Raw genomic sequence first — 24,072 nt, 5'->3', positions numbered from 1 at the left:
TCTACAAAAGTCCCGCACTCAATTCATGATGCTGGTTTTATTCTAGTATTTCACTTGTCATCCTTTAATTTGACATTTTCCATCTCCAGTTGTGCCTGTGGTTATTTGGCATCATGACATGCAGCAGTTTGTGTGTTTTCAGTGTAATATCCCATCCTATAACCCAGCAAATTAACTCAAGAAGAAACGGAGTTGAAACCTATACTTCTGTGAGCATTTAGCACTTGCGACATATGATGGTTATTGTAAATCAATCGCACAGCAGCAATATTCTGATGTTGGTGAATTTAAGATGATTGTCTCTCACCTGAACTGGAGTTAAGGCCATGTTCAGATGAAACCATAATCAGATATGGTTATGGTATATACTGATCTCAGTTGGTCCATCAGATCAGAAAATGTTCATACTGTATCAACAGACAAATGGGACAGTACATATTCATTTAATATTTATAGTTAAAGGTGCCATATGTAAAAATGTGACCAAAAACGGTTACTATGTTCAAATTCAAAATACCGAGGTCTTTTAGGTTTCGTTTTCTGACGTAACTGGCAACCCCTGGTTGCTCGGCAACTGAGACTCTACTGACTGCAAAGATTGGTAGACGGCGGTAGGTGGCGCCACATGCCAAAACACGATTTCAAAACATAAACTTGATGTGCAGTCTGCAAAATATTTTTTTTTAAATGCAAATTTTTTGGCTGTGCTGTTGTTGGTGAGTTCAGTTTGTTATATGGACATTATACCTGAGTGTGACATAATTTATGAGGATTTTATGGCCAGTTGCTTCAAATTTATTATATTATATATGCACCTTTAAGTCTAGCAACAGTCAGAACCAGAACAACTTTAATAAAAGAAGATAAATATTAATTATAATATTACAAAACACCAACATTTGGTGTAACTAAAATGGCGGTTCCTTAAAGAGAAGAGTAAACTACATTAAGTACAAAACATGTGGTATAGTAGTAATATATTAATAATAGTAATGTTTAGCGCTTCATATATATTTTCTTACGATATTGAAACTATTGTTGCCGGTGCCATGTTTCAGGTTTTCTGTCTTGAGACGGTAGAAATTGGCCTTTTACACAGCAGCCATTTTGACAAGTTTCAGCATGAAAAGCATGGTTACTATTTATTTCCATGAACGACGGCTCTGTTTAGTTCAGCTCATTTTAGGTCTAACAAAATCTATCTTGAAAACTTATTTAATAATTCAAACATGTTTCATCTTTAATTACATAATACTTAAAACGAGTAATCGAGCTAAACAGGGTTGTACAAAAAGACCCAACGTTAAGCCTTTTAATGTGACCACGCCCTTGCGTCATTACGTCATGTGTACGTGCTGATCAGGGCGTGTGCGTGAGCTGCTTGTAGAGGACAACCGAGTCCATCAGCTCTTCCGTCAGACATTTATCCCCGCATCCATCGGTGGAAGTCCGCACAAGGAACGAGATTAGGAGGGAGAAGACTCGGTCTGATAGTTTTTGACATTGTATTTATTCGACCATCTAGGTGTGTCGTGAATTATTAACCATGAAGTTATTGTGGGCGCTCAGTGCCCTTCTGCTGAGCTGTTGGCGAGCGAATGCATCCACAGGTAAGATGTCAGCCATGTTTGGATGTTTTACTTTGTCCTGACTGTAATTGTTCGTGTTCATACAGACTCCTGTAATAGTTGTGTTTTACTGTCATATGTTAGGATCTATAACAGTATATGTAATGTCGGTAATACACCGCCACATTAACTGTAGCTGTGTGTCAGGCATTAGCGGTCATGCTAGCTAAACGTTTTTGCTAATTTGCCAAAGCTGTTGTGGCCCTTCCGTGGCCGCATCAGCGTCGAATGTTACGTCTCAGAATCAGCTTCATGTCCGTGTTTTATAGCAGGCATTATTTGAGTTCACAAATTATCGATCGATGGTGTTTTTAGAATACATGAAAAAAAAACGTTTATTCGTAACGTTTGTGTCAAAGTTGCTGTTGCGTAACATGACAGAGGGTTCCTCATCATCGTGTTTTTGTCGAAAAAAAATATATCACGGGTTTCTGTGTTTTTAGTCCTTTGATACATCTTTTATAATGGCTCCGTTCATGAGAACACAATATTCGCCTTGTAACGTTCCTGTAGATGTCCTGCTGCGATGACATTATATGATGTATTTTCTGCTTTAATGTGGGCCCCATTTTGATTGTTTTACACTAACAGCTCACGATTCGACAATATTTCAACATGTCCACGGTATAACATGTCTTTTGCGGTATTATTGTGACATTGTGGTTGTATCCATGGAATGTATTGTTATAAGAACGTGGCTATGAGTAATTAAAGTCCACCCGTCCATGATGAATTGCAATTTATACAGTACAATTAATCATAAATAAAACAATAAATACAATGCACCATGTTAACAGCAATAATCCACTTTAAATGACACATCTTCAGCACAAAAGCGCAAGGACCAACAGTGTACAGCAGTAATGTGATTTTTAGTAAGATCAAGTTGGCAGCAACACACAGAAAGCAGGCAACCATGTGCAATATTAGTATGTGCATGCATGTAGTTACTGACCACAAAATATGAAGCAGAAGCAGGATGTGGCTCAAAGTTCACACGAACAATTAAGTTTACTTGCCACTAAAGCCCAATTTATACTCCTGCGTAAAGTGCTCTGCGTAGCTACGCAGAGTCCTCTGCGTCGACGCAGATACTGTCGAAGAGTCTCTGCGTCGTCTCCGGGTGCACAAAATATTTTTTAAGTGTCCGTCACTCCGTCAAGGGACTACGGAGACGGCAAGAGCTGCGATTGGTCCTCAGGACAGGCCGAGCTAAGCTGCTCTGTGCCGGCTCTCAGTGCGCTCCGGGCGTCCTGACAGAGGCGGAGCTGATCCCCGCCGATAACGCCGCTGCCGAACTATAAATACGTCATATCTTAACACACACAGCACATGTTTAGACTCTAAATGGCCAATTTCTCGCCTCAAATTATCTTAAAACTGCGTTCCGTGACACAGAAAAGTGAGAAACGGCCACTTTTTCAACAACAACAGTCTTTCTCTCTCTTTCTTTCTCGGACGCCATTGCTCACTGTAGCCAGAAGCACAACAACCTTGCGCAGCGACCCCTACTGATCGGGCGGGAAATTGCAGCGAGTGTCCGTCACCACGACGCAGAAGTATAAATGCTCGAGGCGTCTCCGTGGTGACGCAGACGGATAACGCATACGCAGTCGGAGAAGTATAATGTGGCCTTAATCCTTCTCCTTCCTGATAGTTTGTTGACTTGGGTCACCATTGACTGACGTTATCCCTCAAGGATTCCGTTTTGTTTACTAGGCTCCAGTGATCAGTAATTGATTTTCTGTTGTCTGTGTCACCAGGCATATGTGTCAGCTTTGCAGTTGCAGCTGTTAATTGCATTCCAATTCCTGGAGATTAATTTCCCTCACAGTAGACACGGACAGTAGTTCATCGCGACTCACATTTATCTTTGCAAGTTTCCGCTTCGATTGTCCCCTCTTGTAACTCCACGCTTCTGTTAGAGCCTCTGTAAATGCTCCGACATTTCCTCCAGTCCGTTATCGATTTGCTAATCACAGCTGTGGGCTATTTGCTATGGTAATCTTCTGTCCCTTCTCCAGTATTTAGACACCAAAAATGTAGGGACTTAACTGTGACTGCTTTTACAAAATACTGTGACTTTTCTTGCCTTTAGTCAATTAATTGTGAACTATGTGGGGTTTAATACTGAACTCTACATAGTTGAATAGTGCGGTGATTTTAGCATGAAGCATTTTACACCATTTAACTATATTTTAGTGTTATTCCTAAAGCGTAACACTTTGCTTTATTATTAACTTGTAGTCTAGCTAAAATGTATGTACATATTTGCATTGGTTGTACATGTACAAGTTATACACGTATTTTGTGCAAATCAAATATTTCCTGCTTTTTAAAACCAGCTCAGGGGCAGAGTAGTTCAGTAATTCCCCGGAGTTTCAGCTTCTCTAGTTTAACTTTAGTAGGTTGCGATGCCGACGGGTAGGCAAGGCTTAGTGTGGGGGGAAACGTGGAAAGCCATTTTTCATACGCATGTTCATTTCTTGATCTTTATCCCAGTTTGGGTAATAGTATTGAATATAGAATACAGGCTTGACCTGCTTAACCTGTAATGCAGCAACAGTGTCATTCTTGCTTAATGGTCCACAGTAGACATTCTTGTAACAAGTAGTTTCAGTTTTTGCAAAATGAAAAAACTGACTGGTTATGCACCACGATTCAATAAAGAGTAATTTGACGGAACAATTAACAGCCAGATGGTGTTGATCTTGGGTCTCAAAAAGTCGTCGTAAACTCTTAGCTACTTGAATTAGCACCATGTCATGTTTAGTCATCAGGATTTTTTGCAAAATGATTCCATTTCAATTTCTTGGGTGACCCACTCTCTCACTTTCCTCATGCTTAGTACAGTTACTAGTTTGCAGATCAACAGCAGACCTAGCATGGTCATATGCAAATTACTATATTTTGAGCAACATCATATTTACCTAATGTGAACAGAAAAACAAATTAAGTGATCCCGTGTTTAGCTACACAAGACAGTGTACATGGGCTCTCATGGCGTTTGCAGAGTGACAAACGTAATATTAGCTCACACATCATTGAAGCAACACTTAAGATAGTGGATGGTACATGACATGTTGCAAAAAGTAATTAAGAAAATATTGTTTTTCCAAACATTGACCTACTGACTATAAAACAGGGATGTAATGAAAACTTGCAACTACCATTGAAGACCTACCATGCATCCAACTCACAGTTTCATGTATTTGATCATGTTGGTACTATGGCATCCATCTTCTATAGACAAGGATATCGCATTGTATACGCCTTTCCTGTTCACTGTGCACATGTCTATAACCTTGGTTTGATTGTGTGTTAAAAGTGATGTAAGGATTGCATGATGTGCACCCTTTCTCTTTTCAGAAGACTCATTGCATGAGATGTTAATTTTCAACCAGCTAGTTGAGTAAAAAATGCAAACAAACGTCATATAAAGAAGATAAACCATGTACATCCACAGTTTGGCCCTTTTTTCACTCTTTGGTATGAACTAATCTCAAACTTGCATTAAAAACAGATCAGTATTTTACTGTAAGCTAAAGTTACTCATGTCCAAGCCTTTTGCGTGCACTGTTTAAGCCCTTTGTGTGCTGTAAATAAGTGTGGAACAGTGTCTATGGTATTTTCATTGAAAACATGTGGGTAATTCTCATGTTACAGAGGAGATTCTTGCACTAACAAGAGTCACCTGGTTTACATCAGCTCACAGGAAGGACTGTTGCCTACTCTATATTTAAATTTGAACTTTCAAATGCGCTATGTGCTATGAAAGTGACCTTCTGTATGTAATCGGGGAATCTATTCTAAACAGAACTGCTTTTTTTTATGCTGACAATTGTGATTGTAGTTTATCTTAATAAAGGCAATTTGTAGAAAGTAGGTGGATTCATTTGGCAATTGATATGTTTTTAAGGTGAGGAAGGGTGTTAAGCCCAATTTATACTTCTGCGTAAAGTGCTCTGCGTAGGCTACGCAGAGACTCTGCGTAGGCTACGCAGAGACTCTGCGTAGACGCAGAACCTGTCGAAGAGCCTCTGCGTCGTCTCCGGGTGCACGGAATATTTTTTAAGTGTCCGTCACTCCGTCAAGGGACTACGGAGACGGCAAGAGCTGGGATTGGTCCTCAGGACAGGCTGAGCGAAGCTGCTCTGTGCCGGCTCTCAGTGCGCTCCGGGCGTCCGGACAGAGGCGGAGCTGATCCCCGCCGATAACGCCGCTGCCGAACTATAAATACGTCATATCTTAACACACACAGCACATGTTTAGACTCTAAATGGCCAATTTCTCGCCTCAAATTATCTTAAAACTGCGTTCCGTCACACAGAAAAGTGAGAAACGGCCACTGTTTCAACAACAACAGTCTTTCTCTCTCTTTCTTTCTCGGACGCCATTGCTCACTGTAGCCAAAATCACAACAACCTTGCACAGCGACCCCTACTGATCGGGCGGGAAATTGCAGCGAGTGTCCGTCACCACGACGCAGAAGTATAAATGCTCGAGGCGTCTCCGTGGTGACGCAGACGGATAACGCATACGCAGTCGGAGAAGTATAATGTGGCCTTTACTCTAGTTTGACCAGTGAGGTGAGAATTGTATTCTTTCCTGGATTCACCCGAGTGGATAACACCCTGCCTTAACCCCCACTGAGTAGCCAGACAAAATTGATTCTGCCTGCTGTGCGTACAGTCAAGTAAAGTCCCAATATTGGAAATACAACATTGCATAGCCATAAGATAACTACTATACACAGCTACTTCTACACACTCTCAGGATTTGACTGCCTAATCAAAATTATTACCACAATGGAGTTCCAGTCATTTGATGGGATATCTTGAGAAACGTGTCCTTGTCTGTTTGCTTTAACACACTAACCACCTTTAATCACGTTTTTCTAGGCCCAAAATTCTTAGTGCAAGTCCTAAAATTCATTCACTTTTGATTTAATTTCTTGTGTTTCTTTTTCTTCCTTTTTTAATTTCAGTCGCCTTTGCTTTTTATGTCCTGTTTTCTTCTGTTTTTAGGGATGTCTCAAAACATAGTCCACAATATGTATCTAGTTCTTAAGCCTGTGGTGTTGACAGAATATTACGAACTCTAACAAAGTTTGGTAAAAAAAAATCAACACAAACTCCAGCCTCCAGGAACCAAACCACTACAAATGGACTTCCACAATGAATTGAATATTAATCAATTTCCACTTTTTTGAGAAGTGATTCATCAATTGTTTGTGGACATCATCATTTGAAGTTTGGGAAAGACTAATCAACATTTTTCAGCATTTCATGGTCCAAACAACCAATTGATGAATCGAGAAAAATGGTCAACAGATTAATTGATCATGAAAATATTTATTCGAGCCAGCCCTAAAACATTGTAACATCATGGTATGCTGTCTGTATTGGTAAACTGTATGGACTGGATATGGTCATTAAATTGGAACCAAACCTGGATCATCCCTAATAACGTTTTGTGTTGCGTATTATTTTTTCTGATTGGATCAGATCAGCAGCGGTGGTCAAATATTTCCCATATAAACTGGGTAAAACTGTTGCTCTGATCTGAACCTTTTCTGTGTCTACTTTCATTTTTCATTTAATTTTCTGTGTTATTAACTTTGTCTCTTTTTTTCTTTGCTTTCTTTCTTCCATTCTTCCATCGCTGCCTGTTATCACCAACCCACAAACTGACTGGCTTGCTTTACATCCATTCAATTTAACAACTCTTTAAAATCTTGCTGCTGCACCGACTGTTAACGGCACTCAGCCGGGTTTATCAAGTCTCCACTGTCTCGGATGAAGCTGATCAATGGCAGTGCAGAACTGCACTGCGAAGTGATCGGAAACCCCATCCCCGAGGTACAGTGGTGGTTTATCGAGGGCGAGGAGCCCAACGAGAACTTCACCCAGCTCTTTGATGGAGCACGGGATGACCGTGTGCAGCTAAGTGCCACATATGTAGAACACGCAGCCAGCACCATTCACCTCACTCGACTCACCCTCGAGGACTCGGGCATGTATGAGTGCCGTGCTTCCAACGATCCTGACCGCAATGAACTGAAGAAGACACCCAAAATCAAGTGGATCCGCTCACAGGCAAACATTATTGTCATTGAAAGTGAGTGGCAGAGATGCCAGTCAAAGTAGTTTGGCTGTTCTCTCCAAATTAGTAAACTGGACATTCCGCTCTCAATACACTTGGCTCCCATGCCCACCCCTCCAGAACCCCCACTATCCTGCTTCGTCCAGTGTATGCTCCCTTTTCTCTCCCAAAGGTCTTAATTTGTCCCGTAGTAGAGTTTGAACCTGGTGGTACAGCGTGGTAGAGTCGCCCTCGAAATCCTCTATTCCCAGACAGAACACAATGTCTTCAATCTGATGCCTTCTTTGCCACGTTTTAAAGCCTAGGCACTGTTTCAAAAGGTTGGAAATATGCAAATTGTTCCTGCATGAAATTATTATAATCATTATAAGGAAAGAAAAAGGGGTCTTGGATCCCTTAATGATTTTGCTAGTACTAATTATTGCTTTTCCTTAATTAACAATGACGATACCTCTTATTTATGCTTGCAGGTCATTCCTGTGACTGGTATTTTACTGTTCCTTTGGTACAGAAGATGCCTGATTAAAACTTAAATATTATTATTACCTTTTTATCATGTGCTTGGCAGTGAAATGGTCATGGCCTGTCTTTCCTTCCCCCTTTGGTCTCCTTCTGCATGTTTTTTTTTTTAAATGTCTCTTTTCCTTTGACCTCTGTAGATGTATTAGCTTTCAGTACAGCTCCTAAATGTCCCTCTATTCCTATGTTTGTGGCAAAAATGTTTCTATTTTGAGGAAATCTTTCCACTTGGTTTGTAGTTCTGCGCAACAGGACAGATCCTGTCACCCCGTGTTCCTTTAAAGGTCCCCTATTGTGCAAAATCAACTTTTTAATCTTTTAGTACTTATATTTGGGACTGAGTGGGCCATACCAGTCCCCAAAGTGTGAAAAAAACAAGACTCAGTCATGTTTTAGTGGTTCCACTTTGTGTAAGTATACGCGCTAAAACACGCAATGTTTTAACCTCTCTCGCAATGACGACATAGCAACACATTTCACCGTGAATGTTGGCACCCCGCCAGGCAGAGTACTTCACAGCTCCACCGTAGCTCCCCACAAGCTTCACAAGCCCTTTGTTGTTGATCGTGTGTGTAAATTCCTATGCTGGAGGGACACCTTGAACGCACCAGTTACGTGCCTGCGGTTAGCGAGTGGCGTGTGTGGATCGGTGATATGAGGAGCACGCGTTTGAAAGCACTGCAGAAAGATGTAGATGTTGTCCTACATTTCTTCTCAACCAAAGGCTGCCTTTCTGTCGTGTTTCCACATTCTCTCCTCGTGTTGTTGATCCACACACGTCAGTCGGAGCCGCAGTAACACTGGTGCGTTCAGGGTCTTTTTCTAGCATGGGAATTTACATATACACCACCTCAGTAACAACGGGTAAATGGACATTACTATGGGGTATATGGAGCGGGGGTTGTGACGACGGTGCATGACAATAGGTGATAAGTGGTGACAGTATGGCTGTGGATAGTAAGTTAGATCGACACTCCCCTGGAAGCAGTGGATGTGTGTTTACCTGGGTCTCATTCACATGTAAATGACCAGGCACAAAACTGAGCGTTCTGAAAAAGGCTGTTTTGGCAGGGTTATTGAACTGCTATTGTGCTTCATCCTTTTGACTAAAGCATGACACAGACATGTTCATTAGGACACCAGGACCCAGTTTAACTTGGGTTAATAGGGTATAATATGGGACCTTTAATCTAAGAACAGATTTATTCCTGTGACCACTCAGCACTCAACAATTGTCAAGTCTTAACCAGTATTTACAACCTAGCGTCATAAAATAATTGAGGTACAATTAAACAAGGTGAATTCGCAGATCTTTTATAACCTTGCCTACAGTTTAAGTGAGAGTACAAAGAGCTTGTTGATGATCAGGTCACTGACTATCAAATGATTGATTTCTGTCAAGACAACTGTTGAGTGTCATAAGAGAAAGGAAAAATTAACGATGGATTCTTTTCAAGTGGTGCCTTGACAATACACGTTTAAACATTAAAATGTGTTAAATGTTAACAAGCCTTTTTTCACTTTGGGAAAGGGTGGCAAATAATTGTCTTTTCACCTCTGTTTATCTAAAGCCCCGATCATCATTACTGAACCTTCAGAGGTCACCAATCAGACCTCTGCAGTTCTCAGCTGCAACCTGACAGACTCCAGTCTTCCCATCAAAGGATCCTACTGGGTGCTCAACGGCAAAACCATTGACAAGTCGGACTCCTCGGATTCTTCTCCATTTACGTCTCTCCAGTAAGTAGCTCCAGCCACCCAAAGTGTGTCATGTGGGCATATCTGCCCTGCAGTAGCTGTGGTACAATAAAGACACTCGTCATTCTGTGGTTATACACGTCTTTTATTTTTGTGTGCGTTTCTCACTTAAAGCAGAAGAACGTGCAGATTTGTTTTGGTTATTTTCTGATTAGCAGCAGATTGAATGAACAGCACAAGCATTACCATTACCCATGCTCTGAATGAAATATTGACTGAGTATATTACTGTTATATAAGCTATTTAACTCCCCTCGGCCTTGAAAAGAGCTATGCTTTCTTTTCATTTCTTCCGTTCCAGATATCCTTCTTTTACGCTTTTCTCATCCTGCCCCTTTCTCTCTCATCTCTGGCTGCCTCCATCAGCTGCATAGCTAGAGGCACCATTCGGGTATTCACTGCTCTCGATTAGCAGAGGGATGGGCCGTGTAGATATGCAGCGTTGCCAGTCGTGTAGGCAGCAGGGATAAGCGCCCCTAGCACTGTGCTCACTTGCCCTGACCTTAATTCCTCATTAGAGAGAGTGGGTAGGACTGTATGGAATGGCAGCGTCAAACAAAAGTGTGATTCTTATTGCAAGGGGAAGTTTGAACATTTGGACTAGCAGCTTTGAGCTCTGAATATTTTTTCTTTTAACTTAATAATGTGGCTAAAAAGAGGGCCTTGACGGTGTATTCAGGAGGATCAGCTACTGATCACTAGCTGCTTAGCTCAGTTGCTGGGTCTGCACAGATCAATGCACCTGAGGTATTGAAGCATCGCATGTGATTCTCAAATTCTATATTGTTCTCTTTGCATAGATTGGACAAGATCAACCACAATTCTGCTGGGAAGTATGAATGTGTGTTCAAGACTGAGCCAGAGGTGAAGCAGACGATTGAAGTGAAAAGTAAGTTTGGTCATTTCAATGTGTATGTCTGTGTTTGCATCACATTTTTTACAGGAGTATGAATTTGATAAGCAACAATTACACATTTACTAATTTCTTATGTTACGTGAAAGTGTCTATGTTGGATTTAAAGTTTATAGTTTAAATATGGCTAATATAATTCACAAAAATTCTGACTTTGGATTTATGTTTCTCACAATGCACTAGTTCTCCCCCACGTCTCTGCCCACAAACACTCTGAGCATGGCAACGAGAATGACGTCGTTGTATTGGTCTGTGAAAGCCATGGCTATCCACTGCCCACTGACTGGTCTTGGTACAAAGAGGAAAATGATGTCAAAATAGTATGTACCTTTCTGGTTTTCTATCATTTAACTGAACATTACACTCGCTATTATTATTCTTAGGAAATGCAGAATGGTTGCGTTTTTTGTTTATTCTGAAAAACTGTCCCTTCAACACAACCCCTCAGCCTATCATCAACGGCACTAGTGACAAATACGAGATTAAGAGCACTCCCAACAAGACCAGCCTGAGCCTCGTTGACCTGGACATCGAAAAAGACGCCGGAGACTACATCTGCTCTGGAACCAATGAACTCGGCACAAAAACCGACAAGATCCACCTGCGCGTCCGCAGTCGCCTGGCTGCTCTCTGGCCCTTCCTTGGCATAGTGGCTGAGGTCATCATCTTGGTGGCCATCATCTTCATCTATGAGAAGAGGAGAAAGCCCGATGAGATCACTGATGGTACGTACGTGGTGTAACCTACAGCACCACACATGAGCTCAACTGTCAGGTCCTGTTCAGACAGACATCAGTACTGTGATAATACGCTAACTTCTCATTCACTTCTGTGAAGACCACAAACACTATGTCGTCGGCATATACAGTACTGTATGTTGAACCTCATTTGAAATGCGTTTGTTGGTTAAAGGTCCAGTGTGTAACATTTTTAAGTGGGTTAAATTGAGTATACAGTGCATTATAAATTAATATTAGCTCTTGTGGCTTTAGAATAAGCCTTTGTGTAGTTTAGGCAAGGACTTTCTGTGCAGAGGCTGCCCTCCTGTGCTGCCATATTTTTGCAGCAGCTAGAATGGACTAACTAGCCATAGTGTGCGTTTTTGTGTTTAAACTGGAATCTTACTACACAAGTAATGATGAACGATGCAAAGGCCACTGTAGTTCTATGATGCACTTGGGGAAAGTGAGAGGTCAGTGAAGGAGTCCACTTTGTTAGAATCTACACAGTCTTACACACTGGACTTTAATCACATGTAAAATCATATGAAATATGACAAGGACTTTTATTATTTTGTAACTTGAATTGGCACTTCCAGTTTTTTTTCCCAGTTGTTTCCAAAAGGTAACATTCATTTTACAACGTTTCATATACATTTAAATACACCTGGAGCTGAACACTTCAACCGACCACAATTGACTCTCAAGCCTAGTGGCCAATTTGGTATTTTATGTGAAAAGTAATTGTATTTGGAAAACATTGCCCTCACATTTTGAACGTCTAAAGCAGTTTAAATTGGCTTACTGTAGAGGATAAAACACATGGGGCCCTATTTTACACCCCACTCAAACCACAGTGCACATGTTATTGCTAGTTTCCAACCAGTGCAGTTGTCATTTTCACGCTCAGCGCCCACGTTGCGTAGGTAGCAAATTTACTGGGGTGAGTTTGTCTTAAAATGAGACGTGGCCATGTTCAGTGTTGGCACATCGCCATCTTGAGGCAGCAGAAAGCCACTTTTATTTAAAAAAAATAAAAAGAATAATAGCCTCGTCTTAAGTGAATGCCACAGTATTTTAATGGTTATTTAAGCAGCGCATTAGATGCGCTACATGAACTCTGATGGTGTCACACACAGGGACGTGCTTCATCGCTTCTCATCAGTTAAATGCATTTTGAATGTCTTTGAAGACTGGCATTTCTTTACAGTGCAGTCTAATGGAGTTGTTGATGGGACAGAGAGTCCCAAAGGACACTGTCCTCATTAGCACAAGCGTAAAAGCACAGAAAAACTGAACTTCTGTCTCTTTCTCCCTGCCATGATTAAATTGTCTCACTTCTGATTCAGCTGCAAATCCATGTACCATAGTGTCTTCCACGTAATGCTGAGGATACGTGTTGTCTTAAATGTTACACAACAATCTGAGTTGGGCACTCCTCAGTGCGCTTTAGATCGGCTAAATGTTGCCAACAAACTGTACAAGTAGTGTACTGAGCTGTGAGCTGAGAGGATTAAGATTAATTAAGCTCTTTAGGTGGAGGTGTATGGAATGTGGTGGCATGCATTCAATTATGTATCGTTATTGTGTTTTATTTTGGTTTTTGTCATTCTTTACATTTTAGAAGAATCAGCATTGGTCTCTGTGTAAACAGTTTGTGATAGACATTATTATTTTTATTATTATTTACATTTTTACTTCTCTGTTCGCTGCTGATTTTTGCATTTTGGTAAGTGAACAAAACTGCATGTCAGACTGAAGTGGTTGAGCTGGGATTATTACCGCGTGGAGTACGCTATGGGAGCTTGAATGAGCTGCTTCCTTGTTCGCCAGAGACACAAGAGGAATCCGCTCAGAGATTTGCTCACTCTTTCACTGGCCTGGCAAAAAAAAAGAAAAGACAGAGAGATTCAGCTGCTTTCTTTCTTCCACTTCATTTGTGGCCTCATTTTTTTTATGTTGAAAATTCATGTTTGAGCCAATGAAAGAGTCGATATGAGACACTTGAACTAAACTAGTGGAATGGTTTGTTATGATATTGAAAAAGGTTGAAAAGTGAGAGGTTTCATTATTTTTGTCTGCATGCCTTCTGCATCTTGTAAATCTGTGCATGATAGACAAGACCAGTCTACCATTTTCTGTTTGTCTCATTCGCCATTTGGCCACAAAGATGCGCTCCTCTTCCTTACCTTGTGCGAATACGTGCTGTTGCTCTGGTGTCACCACAGACACTATTCATGCCCTGGTTGTGTGTGTGTGTGTGTGTGTGTGTGTGTTTATCTCAGCCAGTTTCTCAGATGTGTACTGTTTTTATCTTAATGTGGCCACTGCAGTGTTCCTTTGGTGTCCTTTTTGCTTGTATTGCATGAGCCTCTGTGATGCTATGGGTTGAATCTGGACAGTTTATCAAACCGTTTATTTGTGAATGGCATTTTTTTTCAGAACTGCTACAGATTTACTAAAACAAACGCACCATACTGTGTCAAGTGTCACACAACAACAACAATTGTGTGCTGTAAAAAATAATGCGAGGGTTTTGTCGTATCATTCATTGCCAGAAACGGATGGGCATGCTTCGGGGTTCATGTTTAGTTGGAGTTGATCATTGGACCTCGTGTTACAGAGGATGTTATGTTATAACATGTGCTTCCATCATCTGTGGGCAGGGGGCGCATGTGTTACTCACACCAGTCTCACTCATGAAACCTTCTATTGACTCACTTTTTGTTTTATTCTGTTTGTCTTTTTTTTCCCACTGATTGTTTATAGATGATGACTCAGGATCTGCTCCTCTGTAAGTACCAGTTACACTTTGATTGTCTCTTTGAACGTTTTGTCGACTTTCTGTCACTGATTTGCGCGCTCTGTGTTTTACAGGAAGAGCAATTCTACCACCAACCACAAAGACAAGAATGTGAGGCAAAGGAATTCTAACTAGAAGCTGAAAGAGGTGTGTGTGTATATTATAGGGAGCAGTTTTCAATTTTGAGAGTTATCAATAATAACATTAAATGTTAACATTATTGTACTTCACTCTTTCTGTAGATGGACAAGCAGATGGCGGTCCAGGATTCAACTGTTGTCAGGCACATTATACTGTGCACCCTGCAACTTTAAGTATCTTTTTGTGCTTGGGTGTTGATGTTTTAAGAAACTGAAGGATTTCCTCTTTTATTTTTTTTTTTATTTTTTTTTTTTTTTCTCAGCTATATTCTCTCATTGTGCAACCAGAGAACAGTGTGTGAAATACTTCCCACTTGAGGCCCCACAAGGGGCAAAAATATCGCATGAGTTTAAATACTTGTTCTAGCGACATGTGTGTTTGTTGTAAAATCATTAGTACGGTCATGCGAGGAATGCGTAGTTTGTGGTTTCGTTTTTTCCCTTTCCTGCTGATGCTTCGTTCACTGACCTCACAATTGTTTGATCTTTTTCTTTTTGTGACGTGTGATTTGGAATGGAGACGTTTGAAAAGCCGTGTCTAGTTTTGTTTCAAGGATCTGAAACATCGATCATGAAACTTTGCTGACATTTTAAGAGCCAACAACTGGAGTGTTTTGTGTTCCCGTGTTTGATCAGTCCTCACCAACATAAACCACTGCAGAGTTTTATACTTTGCCTTAACAAGCGCCAATCCTCTTGTGATTTTTTTTTTTAAAGAAAGGAATTGACTACAATTCAATCTTTCTTTTTGTTTTTCGTTGCCATAAGAAATTAATAGCTTTTATTTCATTTTAACACTCAGATTTTCATGTTTTAGCCACAATTTCTTTTTGCCAATGTCACCCACAGACATAATTAAGGACCAAGTACAGGACATGGCAGTTGTGATACTTCTGTTGAATGCAACATAAATAATCATGTTCACTGATGTATGAAATGGCAATTAATGCTCAATAGCAGGTTATTTTTCATTTCACAGTGATGTGAGAAAAGGAAACATTTCTGTGTGATCGTTGGACCACTGTCTCTGTTCCCTTCACTGCGTAGATTATTTAAAGCCATAATGCTCATTTAACCCGAGTCGTGCTGTGATTGGATGTTAGCATTTCAGACTTGCATAAATGAAAAACACCTAGCCAGAATTGTGTAGATTGTTGTACCTTCCAAAATACCTGGAATAACATCTTCTGTACGAGTTGCACAAACTGAATAAAGGTATCTAATTTTACACGTTTGTGTAGGACTTTTTATTAAATCAAACGCACAAACATCGACTTGGTACAATGGGTTAGGGTTAAAGTTTCATCCTTAACCTTCTGGTACCTACCATGTAGCAGCTACTAGGTCTCAAACTCATGGCCTCATATGGCCCTCCAATCAATTTAATGTGGCCCGCCTCTTAATGTCAAGTTAATAGTTATTTCTCTCATCACTAATATTTTTAGGGCAATGTTATGATGGATTATCGTGATATAATGCTGAAATTGCCCACCCCTACTGAATTGCCTTTTTTCCCCAAAAAAATGCTGGAATTTTTTTTTTTTTTTTACTTGACTGGCTCCCTACTGGCCAAACTAGATGTTTGATGGCCCCAAGGTCATTTAAGTTCGATACTGCTGGTCTAAGGTCTGAAACAGCGTACGGGTTCCCCTTGGTTGAAGCTCCTAACCTTCATAGCTTTAAAGGTGAGGTTGCCATTTCGGTTCAGAGCAAGGCTGTGGACTGTGATTAATAAGGCACTTACTAAAGCTGTCCATTTGATTGTTATGAATTCAACTGTCTTAGAAAAAAGGCCGAGCAAATTCATAAATACCTCCATATTCTGGTCAAGTAAACAATACATGGAAGTCATCAAATATGTTTTTAGTGTGGTTTGTTTGCTGTCACAGCATGTGCAGCAAATGATGCATAATGTTGCTTTAAAGCTGCAGTGGGTAAGTTTTATAAATACATGTCTGTTACGTTCACACCTTTGTCAAATGAGTAGACATGAGTGTCTATTAATTGTTTCAGCTCCCCATTCTGACTCTATCAGTGTTTTGTGTTATCTGCTCACAAAGAGTAATGTGTTTTTCAAACGTTTTAAGAGGGCTTGAAGTTAAGGTTTTTAACCCCAGTTCTCTGAAACATGAGTGAGATCTAAGAGAGTTGGAATATGGACCAATTGTAGAGAAGTGTTGTGGTGCAGAAGTTGCATGCTGGAGCTTTAAATCAAATATGGAAGAAAATGTCAATCCATCTCTTACAGGGAAACCCTGTAGCAAAACGACTTCTCAATGTGTCGCTGGGATCAGCAGGTTCCTTTAGGATAAACGGTGATATTACATTTAGACTTTTTTTTTTTTTTTTTTTAAAGGATATATATTTATTTACTTTTTTCTAAATTGTAAGTCTGCCAGGTCAACGTTTTGGTGGGCAAATTTATTGCACTGTGTTCAAGCCAGTATATTTTATTCCAAAGAGTTTTGAGGGCAAAAATACTTAAGTGAACACATAACTTTGACATAGAATTGCTGTATGTTTACCCTATTACCAATGAATAATATATCTGTACAAGTTGTTAAAGTAAGATATCTCAGGAAGAGCCAGAGAGCCAGGAATTCTACCTTCAGATAAACATAAAACACATTGTACACAATTAGTGTACTTTGATTACTAACCCTTCGAAGCCCCCACTCTGAGAAGCACTCCAAAAGAAAAAGTGCATGTTCACAAATTATTCTCAACCGTCCAGTGTAATGTGTCACTTGTACCACAAGGTGGTGCTCGTTGACACCGCAAGAGAAATAGCAGATTCCAAGGCAAACACCAAAGCAACAGGCAGACGCTGATGATGCAGGCGCCCTGACCGGTGACAGGAAAAGCTCTGCTGTTATCGATCACCTGGACATGGCACCACTGATTATTGGCTGATCAGTCCTTTTCAGTTCCTGCATGTGCTCAGTGATGGTGCTGTGACCTTTGTTTGTCACCTCAGTCCGGATGTTCCTCTCAGGTGAGTTTAATTGATATGTTAATGTGTCTGTTTATGAGATATGTGTAAGAGCTGTCATTATAATAACGCTGTTTTGGGCTTTTCTTCACATGTGTTTTTCCTCTTTCTCTCTTTCCCACTCTCCCTAAAACAGAATCACGACCCTGAAAAATCCTTCAAGTTTTGATGACCAAATTCAAGATTCAAAGTGTTTATTGTCATATGTACAGTAAAGAAACACGTTTCCCTGTACAATGAAATTCTTACTTTGCTGTCCACTCAAAAAATACCAGCATAAAGTAGAAAGAAATGTTTTAAAAACTATAATATACATAAGAAAAATAATAAATATTACCAGAAAACTAAAATAATATATATGCATGAAATAAGTATAAACATATGCATATATACAAGCAAGAAGAACTGTACATAAAGTGCACACTGGTTGTGCAAGATGCTGTGCAAACAGATTTAAAGTGACGTGTCAGGTTTAAAGTGAATGTCGTCACACTGAACTAGAGTTGCAACTAACACTTATTTCCAGAATCGATTCACCTGTCGATCATTTTCCTCGATTAATTGAATATTGTTTGGTCCATAAAATGTCAGAAAATGTGGAAAAGTCAGTGTTGGAAATGATGATGATCTCAAATGTCTTATTTTGTCCTGGAACCAAAATGATTGAGTTTTAATTCTGCATTGACTTCCATTCATTTGAACAACCTTAACCCTAACCAGTCAATGACTAACCTTAACCTAACCACAATTCACATTTTAGCTCTTTAACTTAACCAGTTCCTGTTAATCTGACAAAGTCAATGTTATGTTAAGAGGTTAAAAAAGGGAGAAAATACAAGTACAAACACACAAAGCTTTCAAAAGCTAGTCTTCTCAGGGAAAATCATTACCACTTAATGTGTAACCATAACCTGAAGCTATAATCCTAACTTCAATCTGCAGAAATGAGCTTCTGCCTCATTATGGGCCCACGTTTGCTCCTCATCAGGAGCCGTGGTTCTGCCAAGGTCACAGTGTTGTTTATGCCTGAAAGGGTCTTGAAGAGGTCACACAATACACATGCACGCACGCACACGCACACACACACACAGGGCATGAAATAACAGAAGCCAGGTTGCAGCCATAGCAACGGTGCGCGCTCCTCTTCTAAAGTGAATGGAAAGCAGGAGGAGGCTGCTGTGGCTTTGAACTCCACACCTTCCTGTGTGTGTGTGTGTGTGTGTGTGTGTGTGTGTGTGTGTGTGTGTGTGTGTGCGCGCGTGTGCGTGTGCGCGTGTGCGCGTGCGCGTGCGTCTGGCCCCTGTGTTATGTCTGCTGGTGATGGACGAAGCGGAGGATGGCGAGGAGGAGCCCAAATTCCTGCATCTGCCTCCACCACATCAACTAATCAGCTGGGGCGGATGCGAGGGCCACGGGAGCAGCGGAGGAACCGAGATGAAGAAATGTGTGCCAGGAGGCGGAGCCGCGTCCGGTGCGCGTAAAAGCTCCAACAACAATGAGCTGTGGCTCTTCAGAGGCGAGGAGTGCGCGCCCCTCACTTCCTCCCAGCCGTCGCGCCACAGAGATGCTGCTGAGCACAGGCGCGCAGGAGGAGACACAGGCTCAGAGGAGACGGCGGTAGGAGAGACGGCCATCGGGATGATATGCAATAAAAACGGAGATTGTAGAAGGGACCCGACCAGTTCAGGGAGTCTCTCCTCTCTCATCTCAAGGCAGGAGAAGCAGCCAGATGGAGTAGCAGCAGCAGCAGCAGCGGCGTCAGAGGACAGCAAGGGGCTGCTTGCGTGCATGGACGGCTCCATTACTTCATCGGGGCCCCTCAGCCAGGGGCCCGGGGCCGAAGTGATGACCGTGGCAGCGATGGAGAAGAAGGACTCCAGAGTTTCCTTCTCCTATGCCCCGACGAGTAAAGGACAGACCCCGAGTCTGCAGTCGAGAAGTTCTGTGGCTTTCACCAAAGCGGAGGACGGCTCTCAGATCGTGCCGGACGATGGAGACTCCAGGGGGAATCAGACGTACATGCAGCGGCAGTTCAGCTCCATGCTTCAGCCAGGAGTCAACAAATTCTCCCTGCGCATGTTCGGCAGCCAGAAGGCGGTGGAGAAAGAGCAGGAGCGAGTTAAGTCTGCGGGGAACTGGATTATTCACCCGTACAGCGACTTCAGGTGAGAGTCCCCACTGAGTAAAGTTCAGTACAGTGTGTCTGCGTGGCTCTGCGTGAAGGAGGAAGAGATAATGGTCCTCCATTTAGCCACAACACACCCATTAATGGGAAAAACCCACTCTTAAACGCACGCAGCGGTCACTTTATTAGGTACACCAGACTCCTGATAAAGTGTGGTTTTTCTGCTGATGGCGCTCATTTGCTCCAAAATGTAAACTTTGAAACTCAGGCTGGGCTATATTTCAATAATAATAACACTATTTGTTGCTACATAGTCAGTATTTATTTCTATTAAGACATTTAAAAGCAACAAATCTTCAAAGTCTTTAAATATCAGACCATTTATTAGAATAATTATCGATATCAACTGATTTTAAAACTCGTTTTTAACATCTTGTTTTTTAATTCTTCAGCACATAGTCTGGGTGTCTAAATTAAAAAGCATGAGTTGTGATAAGTCATTAAAAAAAGGAGGGTTTCAGCACCAAGGACAAAGTCTTTAAAGAGTAATTATCTATATGACTGATTATAAAAGTGTTTCAGCACCAAGGACAGTTCCCCCAAATGATCTCATTTGTAAAATGACTGAGGATGAACCCCACATGATTTCAAATTCTCACACAGAAATATTGATGCGTGGCCATATAGTGGTGTATGTGGCCAGCACTGTTGCCTCACAGCTAAAAAAGGTTGCTGGTTCGTGTCCCGGCCTGGGCTTTCTCTCCCGGTTCTCCAGTTTCCTCACCACATGTCCAAATGTGTCTATATCTTGACCCTGTGATACGACCTTTTACCCTCAGTGACGATGGCACCAGCAACCCCCGCGACCCTCATGTGGGAGCCGGTGAATGAGTGAATATTGATTTGTGACTGTATTAACAATTAGGACACCCATGAGTCAGCAAAGCCGTCTCAAATTCCTCCCTCTGCTTATAGTCTCCCGTTTTACTCCATCAGGCAACAGTGTTTATACTCTTTACTCTAAGTAGTCTTCCAGTAACTTTCTCGATGATCTGATTCATTGTCTTGCTCGGCTAATGACTTTATCATTTAATCATCTCCTCTCTGAAAACAGTTGAGGAGTTGCCCGTCATGAACCGGCGCTTTAAATTCCAAACCACGGGTCGGTTGTTTGTCAAGATTGACTTTTGTGCCGCGCTCCGTTTTAGACGAGAAAATGTCACGGACACCAACCAGTGGATATGTGTGATGGAGCATAAATCGGTGGCTATGAATACCACTCAGGTCTCTGTGTCTTTGTCCTTGGGTTTTAAAAAGGAACTCGACACCCAGTTGGACTTTCACTGTAATATTCTTGTCTCTCTCTGCTTGTCCTTGGCCTGACCTTGTTGTGTGTCAGACGCTGTTGGTTCTTCTCTCATCGTGGAGCAGATAGACAAGATCACAAGGTGGGAAAGAAGCAGGCGTTTCGTACAATATCTGCTACTTTGGTCTTACTGTGGTGACAGCGGTGCTCTTTACTGAGTGTGCAAATGTTTTGTTCAGGTTAATTGGACACTCTAAATTGCCCGTAGGTGTAAGTGTGTGACTGAATAGTTTATGAATAGTGAATAGTCTATGGGATTGGCACCAGCAGTCCCTCATGTGGAGGATAAAGTAGTAGACAATGGATGGATGGATGCAGGAAAAGCTGCAAACACAACTTTGTGCTGATTGTGTTATTTCCCCACGTGTGTTGCCTTTTTCATGAACCGCCTTATTCCCCACGTCTCGCCTCCGTCAGGTTCTACTGGGACTTCACCATGCTGATGTTCATGGTGGGCAACCTGATCATCATCCCCGTGGGCATCACCTTCTTCAAGGACGAGACCACCACGCCCTGGATCATCTTCAACGTCTTCTCCGACACCTTCTTCCTCATCGACCTGGTTCTCAACTTCAGGACGGGCATCGTGTTCGAGGACAACACGGAGATCATCCTCGACCCCAAGAAGATCAAGGAGAAGTACCTCAAGAGCTGGTTTGTGGTGGACTTTGTCTCGTCCATACCGGTGGATTATATCTTCCTCATCGTGGAGAAAGGGATTGACTCGGAGATGTACAAGACGGCCCGGGCGCTCCGCATCGTCCGCTTCACGAAGATTCTCAGTCTGCTGCGTTTGCTGAGGCTTTCCAGACTCATCCGTTACATCCACCAGTGGGAGGAGGTAGGTGGAGTTTACTGTGCAATGCTGTGGATAGAGGGAGGGTCTTTGGGTTTACTCGACTTCAGCCACTAGAGGTTGAACTATGTTTTTATGATGACGGCAGATCATGTGTCGAATCTTGTGAGCGTAAACACAAGCAGTTAACTCTACTAAGTGCCTTATTTGAAAAATGCCAAAAGAAGTGGGCTGAGCCCTGAGTGAGAGTGCAGGGCAGTTAGGGGGCGTGGCCTGGTAGTGAAATCGGACACTGAGTTGCATCCGTCTAGATGACGGAGAAAGAGAAAACGGCGACTGAGTGACACTCTGGGACAATCAGCCTCACGCCCGATTAGATAAAAGAGCGATTTAAAAGTAAACCAGTGATGTAAGCGAGGTTCAAAACAACCAATGGGAAATTAGAATGCAGTCACTGGTGTGTGGCAGCAGTCACGCAACACTTGCACATGGATCGACAAATAATTACGAGATACCCATACTGAAAAATGTGGTTTAGGGGTTTAGTTACACTTAAAAGAATATGAGAAAAAAATCCATAAAGTGAAATATATGAGGAAACACAATATACAACATGTGTAAGGCTATAGTTTTCACACTAATCTATGACACGTGTTCACCTGATTTGGTATAGTACCTCAGCTAGCTTTTCCCCCTGTATTCTGCATTTTCAATTATTGTATTATTGTTTAAAGGTGCCATATGTAAGAATGTGGCCAAAAACGGTTACTACATTCAAATTCAAAATTTTAGGTTTTGTTTTATGACGTAACTGGCAACCCGTGGTTGCTCGGCAGCTGAGACTCTACTAATTGCAATGATTGGTAGAGGGCAGTAGGTGGCGCCACATGCCAAAACATGATTTCAAAACATAAACATGATTCTCAATCTGCAAAATATTTTTTTTAATGCAAATATTTTGGCTGAACTGTTGTTGTTGGTGAGTTCAGTTTGTTATATGAACATTATTCCTGAGTCTCTGTGACATATTAGGAGGATTTTATGGCCAGTTGCTTTAGATTTATTACATAATGCACCTTTAACCTCCATCTACTGTGTTGATCTTGTCCATTTTTTTGTCCATCTTAACTTTTTTCCCTTTAACTTTTTAATTTGTCCGTTTTATCTTAATCTTTACTCGTGTTTTTGATTTATCACATCTTGATTTAACCTGAAGAAAACTGGCAACTGTTGAATAAGAGATTATAACCATACGACAATCATTGATCCCCTACTTCCTGCTTTACAGTTACATCTTTTAAATGAATGAATGTTGAGTGAACAAATAGAGAATAGTAAGTCAAGAAATAGACGTGATGTGTGTTTGTATAAGTGTATAATCCCTTTAAAATAATAAAAAGACATAGAATAAGTATTCTTGGAAAGACCATCGTTCTTTCTGGTATGTGAAGGCTGCCTTCAATCCTTCAGTCCTGTTTGCAATCTGTCTTCTCACCGTTAGATGTCACTAATTCTTACATCCTGGTCCTTTAATCAGTCATAAGTCATATTTCTTTTTTTTGCACACTGGACTGTGAAGTGTATTTTCCATAAACCTTAGCCTCAAGTTAGTCATGTTTCTCACCTCGTGAGTGAGAACAGGAGGGGAGCTGAAGCTATTCTCAACTGCCACTGGTGCTAGACAGTAGTACAGATCATGGAAAGTTACTTAAAAAGCACTTTCACATCACAAGGCGTCTTCATGACAGTTCAACAAGAATATATTTATTATTTTACGGAACTTTCCATGGATTTTAAGATCTAACAACATTTGTATAAACATCACTGTTGCTGCCAGAGCTGTGCTGATGACAAAAAAAAGTCTTATTGCTCTCTCATTAATAATGCAATACTGGATTCTACCACAGTGGTATACATATATATATACATTTATACGTATATGAAAAGACAAGCTATTTTTGGATCCGTGCAATGTAAGTAATAATAAATGAAAAATCACCATTAATCTGATAGCTGGATAATAGGTCATCAGTGAGTCAATGTTGTGATGCAGCGAAGAATTCATGAAAAATTCATTTGTGCTCATCAGTGGGAAACCGTAAAGGGATTTCCCAAGGAATGAAAACAACCAGAGAGAGAATCCGGAAACTGTCTTTTTAAAAAAAAAATATTTTCACCATAATGCGAGCTAATTTTTCCACACTTGATT

The 24,072-nt window shown here is 41.2% G+C and overlaps 2 protein-coding genes across 2 annotated transcripts in view; both read left to right on the top strand.

The window, feature by feature from the left end:
* Positions 1-1,392: 1,392 nt before the first annotated feature.
* Positions 1,393-15,793, top strand: bsg (basigin). The gene is made up of 9 exons (XM_083888407.1): positions 1,393-1,610; positions 7,398-7,748; positions 9,824-9,992; positions 10,810-10,898; positions 11,106-11,242; positions 11,371-11,647; positions 14,411-14,435; positions 14,519-14,591; positions 14,687-15,793. The coding sequence occupies exons 1-8, from the start codon at positions 1,547-1,549 to the stop codon at positions 14,577-14,579; spliced, it is 1,173 nt and encodes a 390-aa protein (XP_083744533.1). The 5' UTR covers positions 1,393-1,546; the 3' UTR covers positions 14,580-14,591; positions 14,687-15,793.
* A 3,103-nt stretch (positions 15,794-18,896) lies between these two features.
* Positions 18,897-24,072, top strand: part of hcn2b (hyperpolarization activated cyclic nucleotide-gated potassium channel 2b) — a gene marked incomplete at both ends in the record, with an annotated part of 56,696 nt that continues 51,520 nt past the window's right edge. Inside the window, 2 exons of the mRNA XM_083888103.1 lie at positions 18,897-19,741; positions 21,485-21,908. Coding sequence (XP_083744229.1) covers positions 18,897-19,741; positions 21,485-21,908 — 1,269 coding nt within the window. The remainder of the gene's footprint in view (positions 19,742-21,484; positions 21,909-24,072) is intronic.

Source organism: Microchirus variegatus (genome assembly GCF_963457635.1).
Source record: "Microchirus variegatus genome assembly, chromosome: 4".
In the NCBI taxonomy this organism is placed as follows: Eukaryota; Metazoa; Chordata; class Actinopteri; order Pleuronectiformes; family Soleidae; genus Microchirus; species Microchirus variegatus.
The sequence above is the reverse complement of the archived record's forward strand: the minus strand, read 5'-3'. Positions and strand labels throughout refer to the sequence as shown.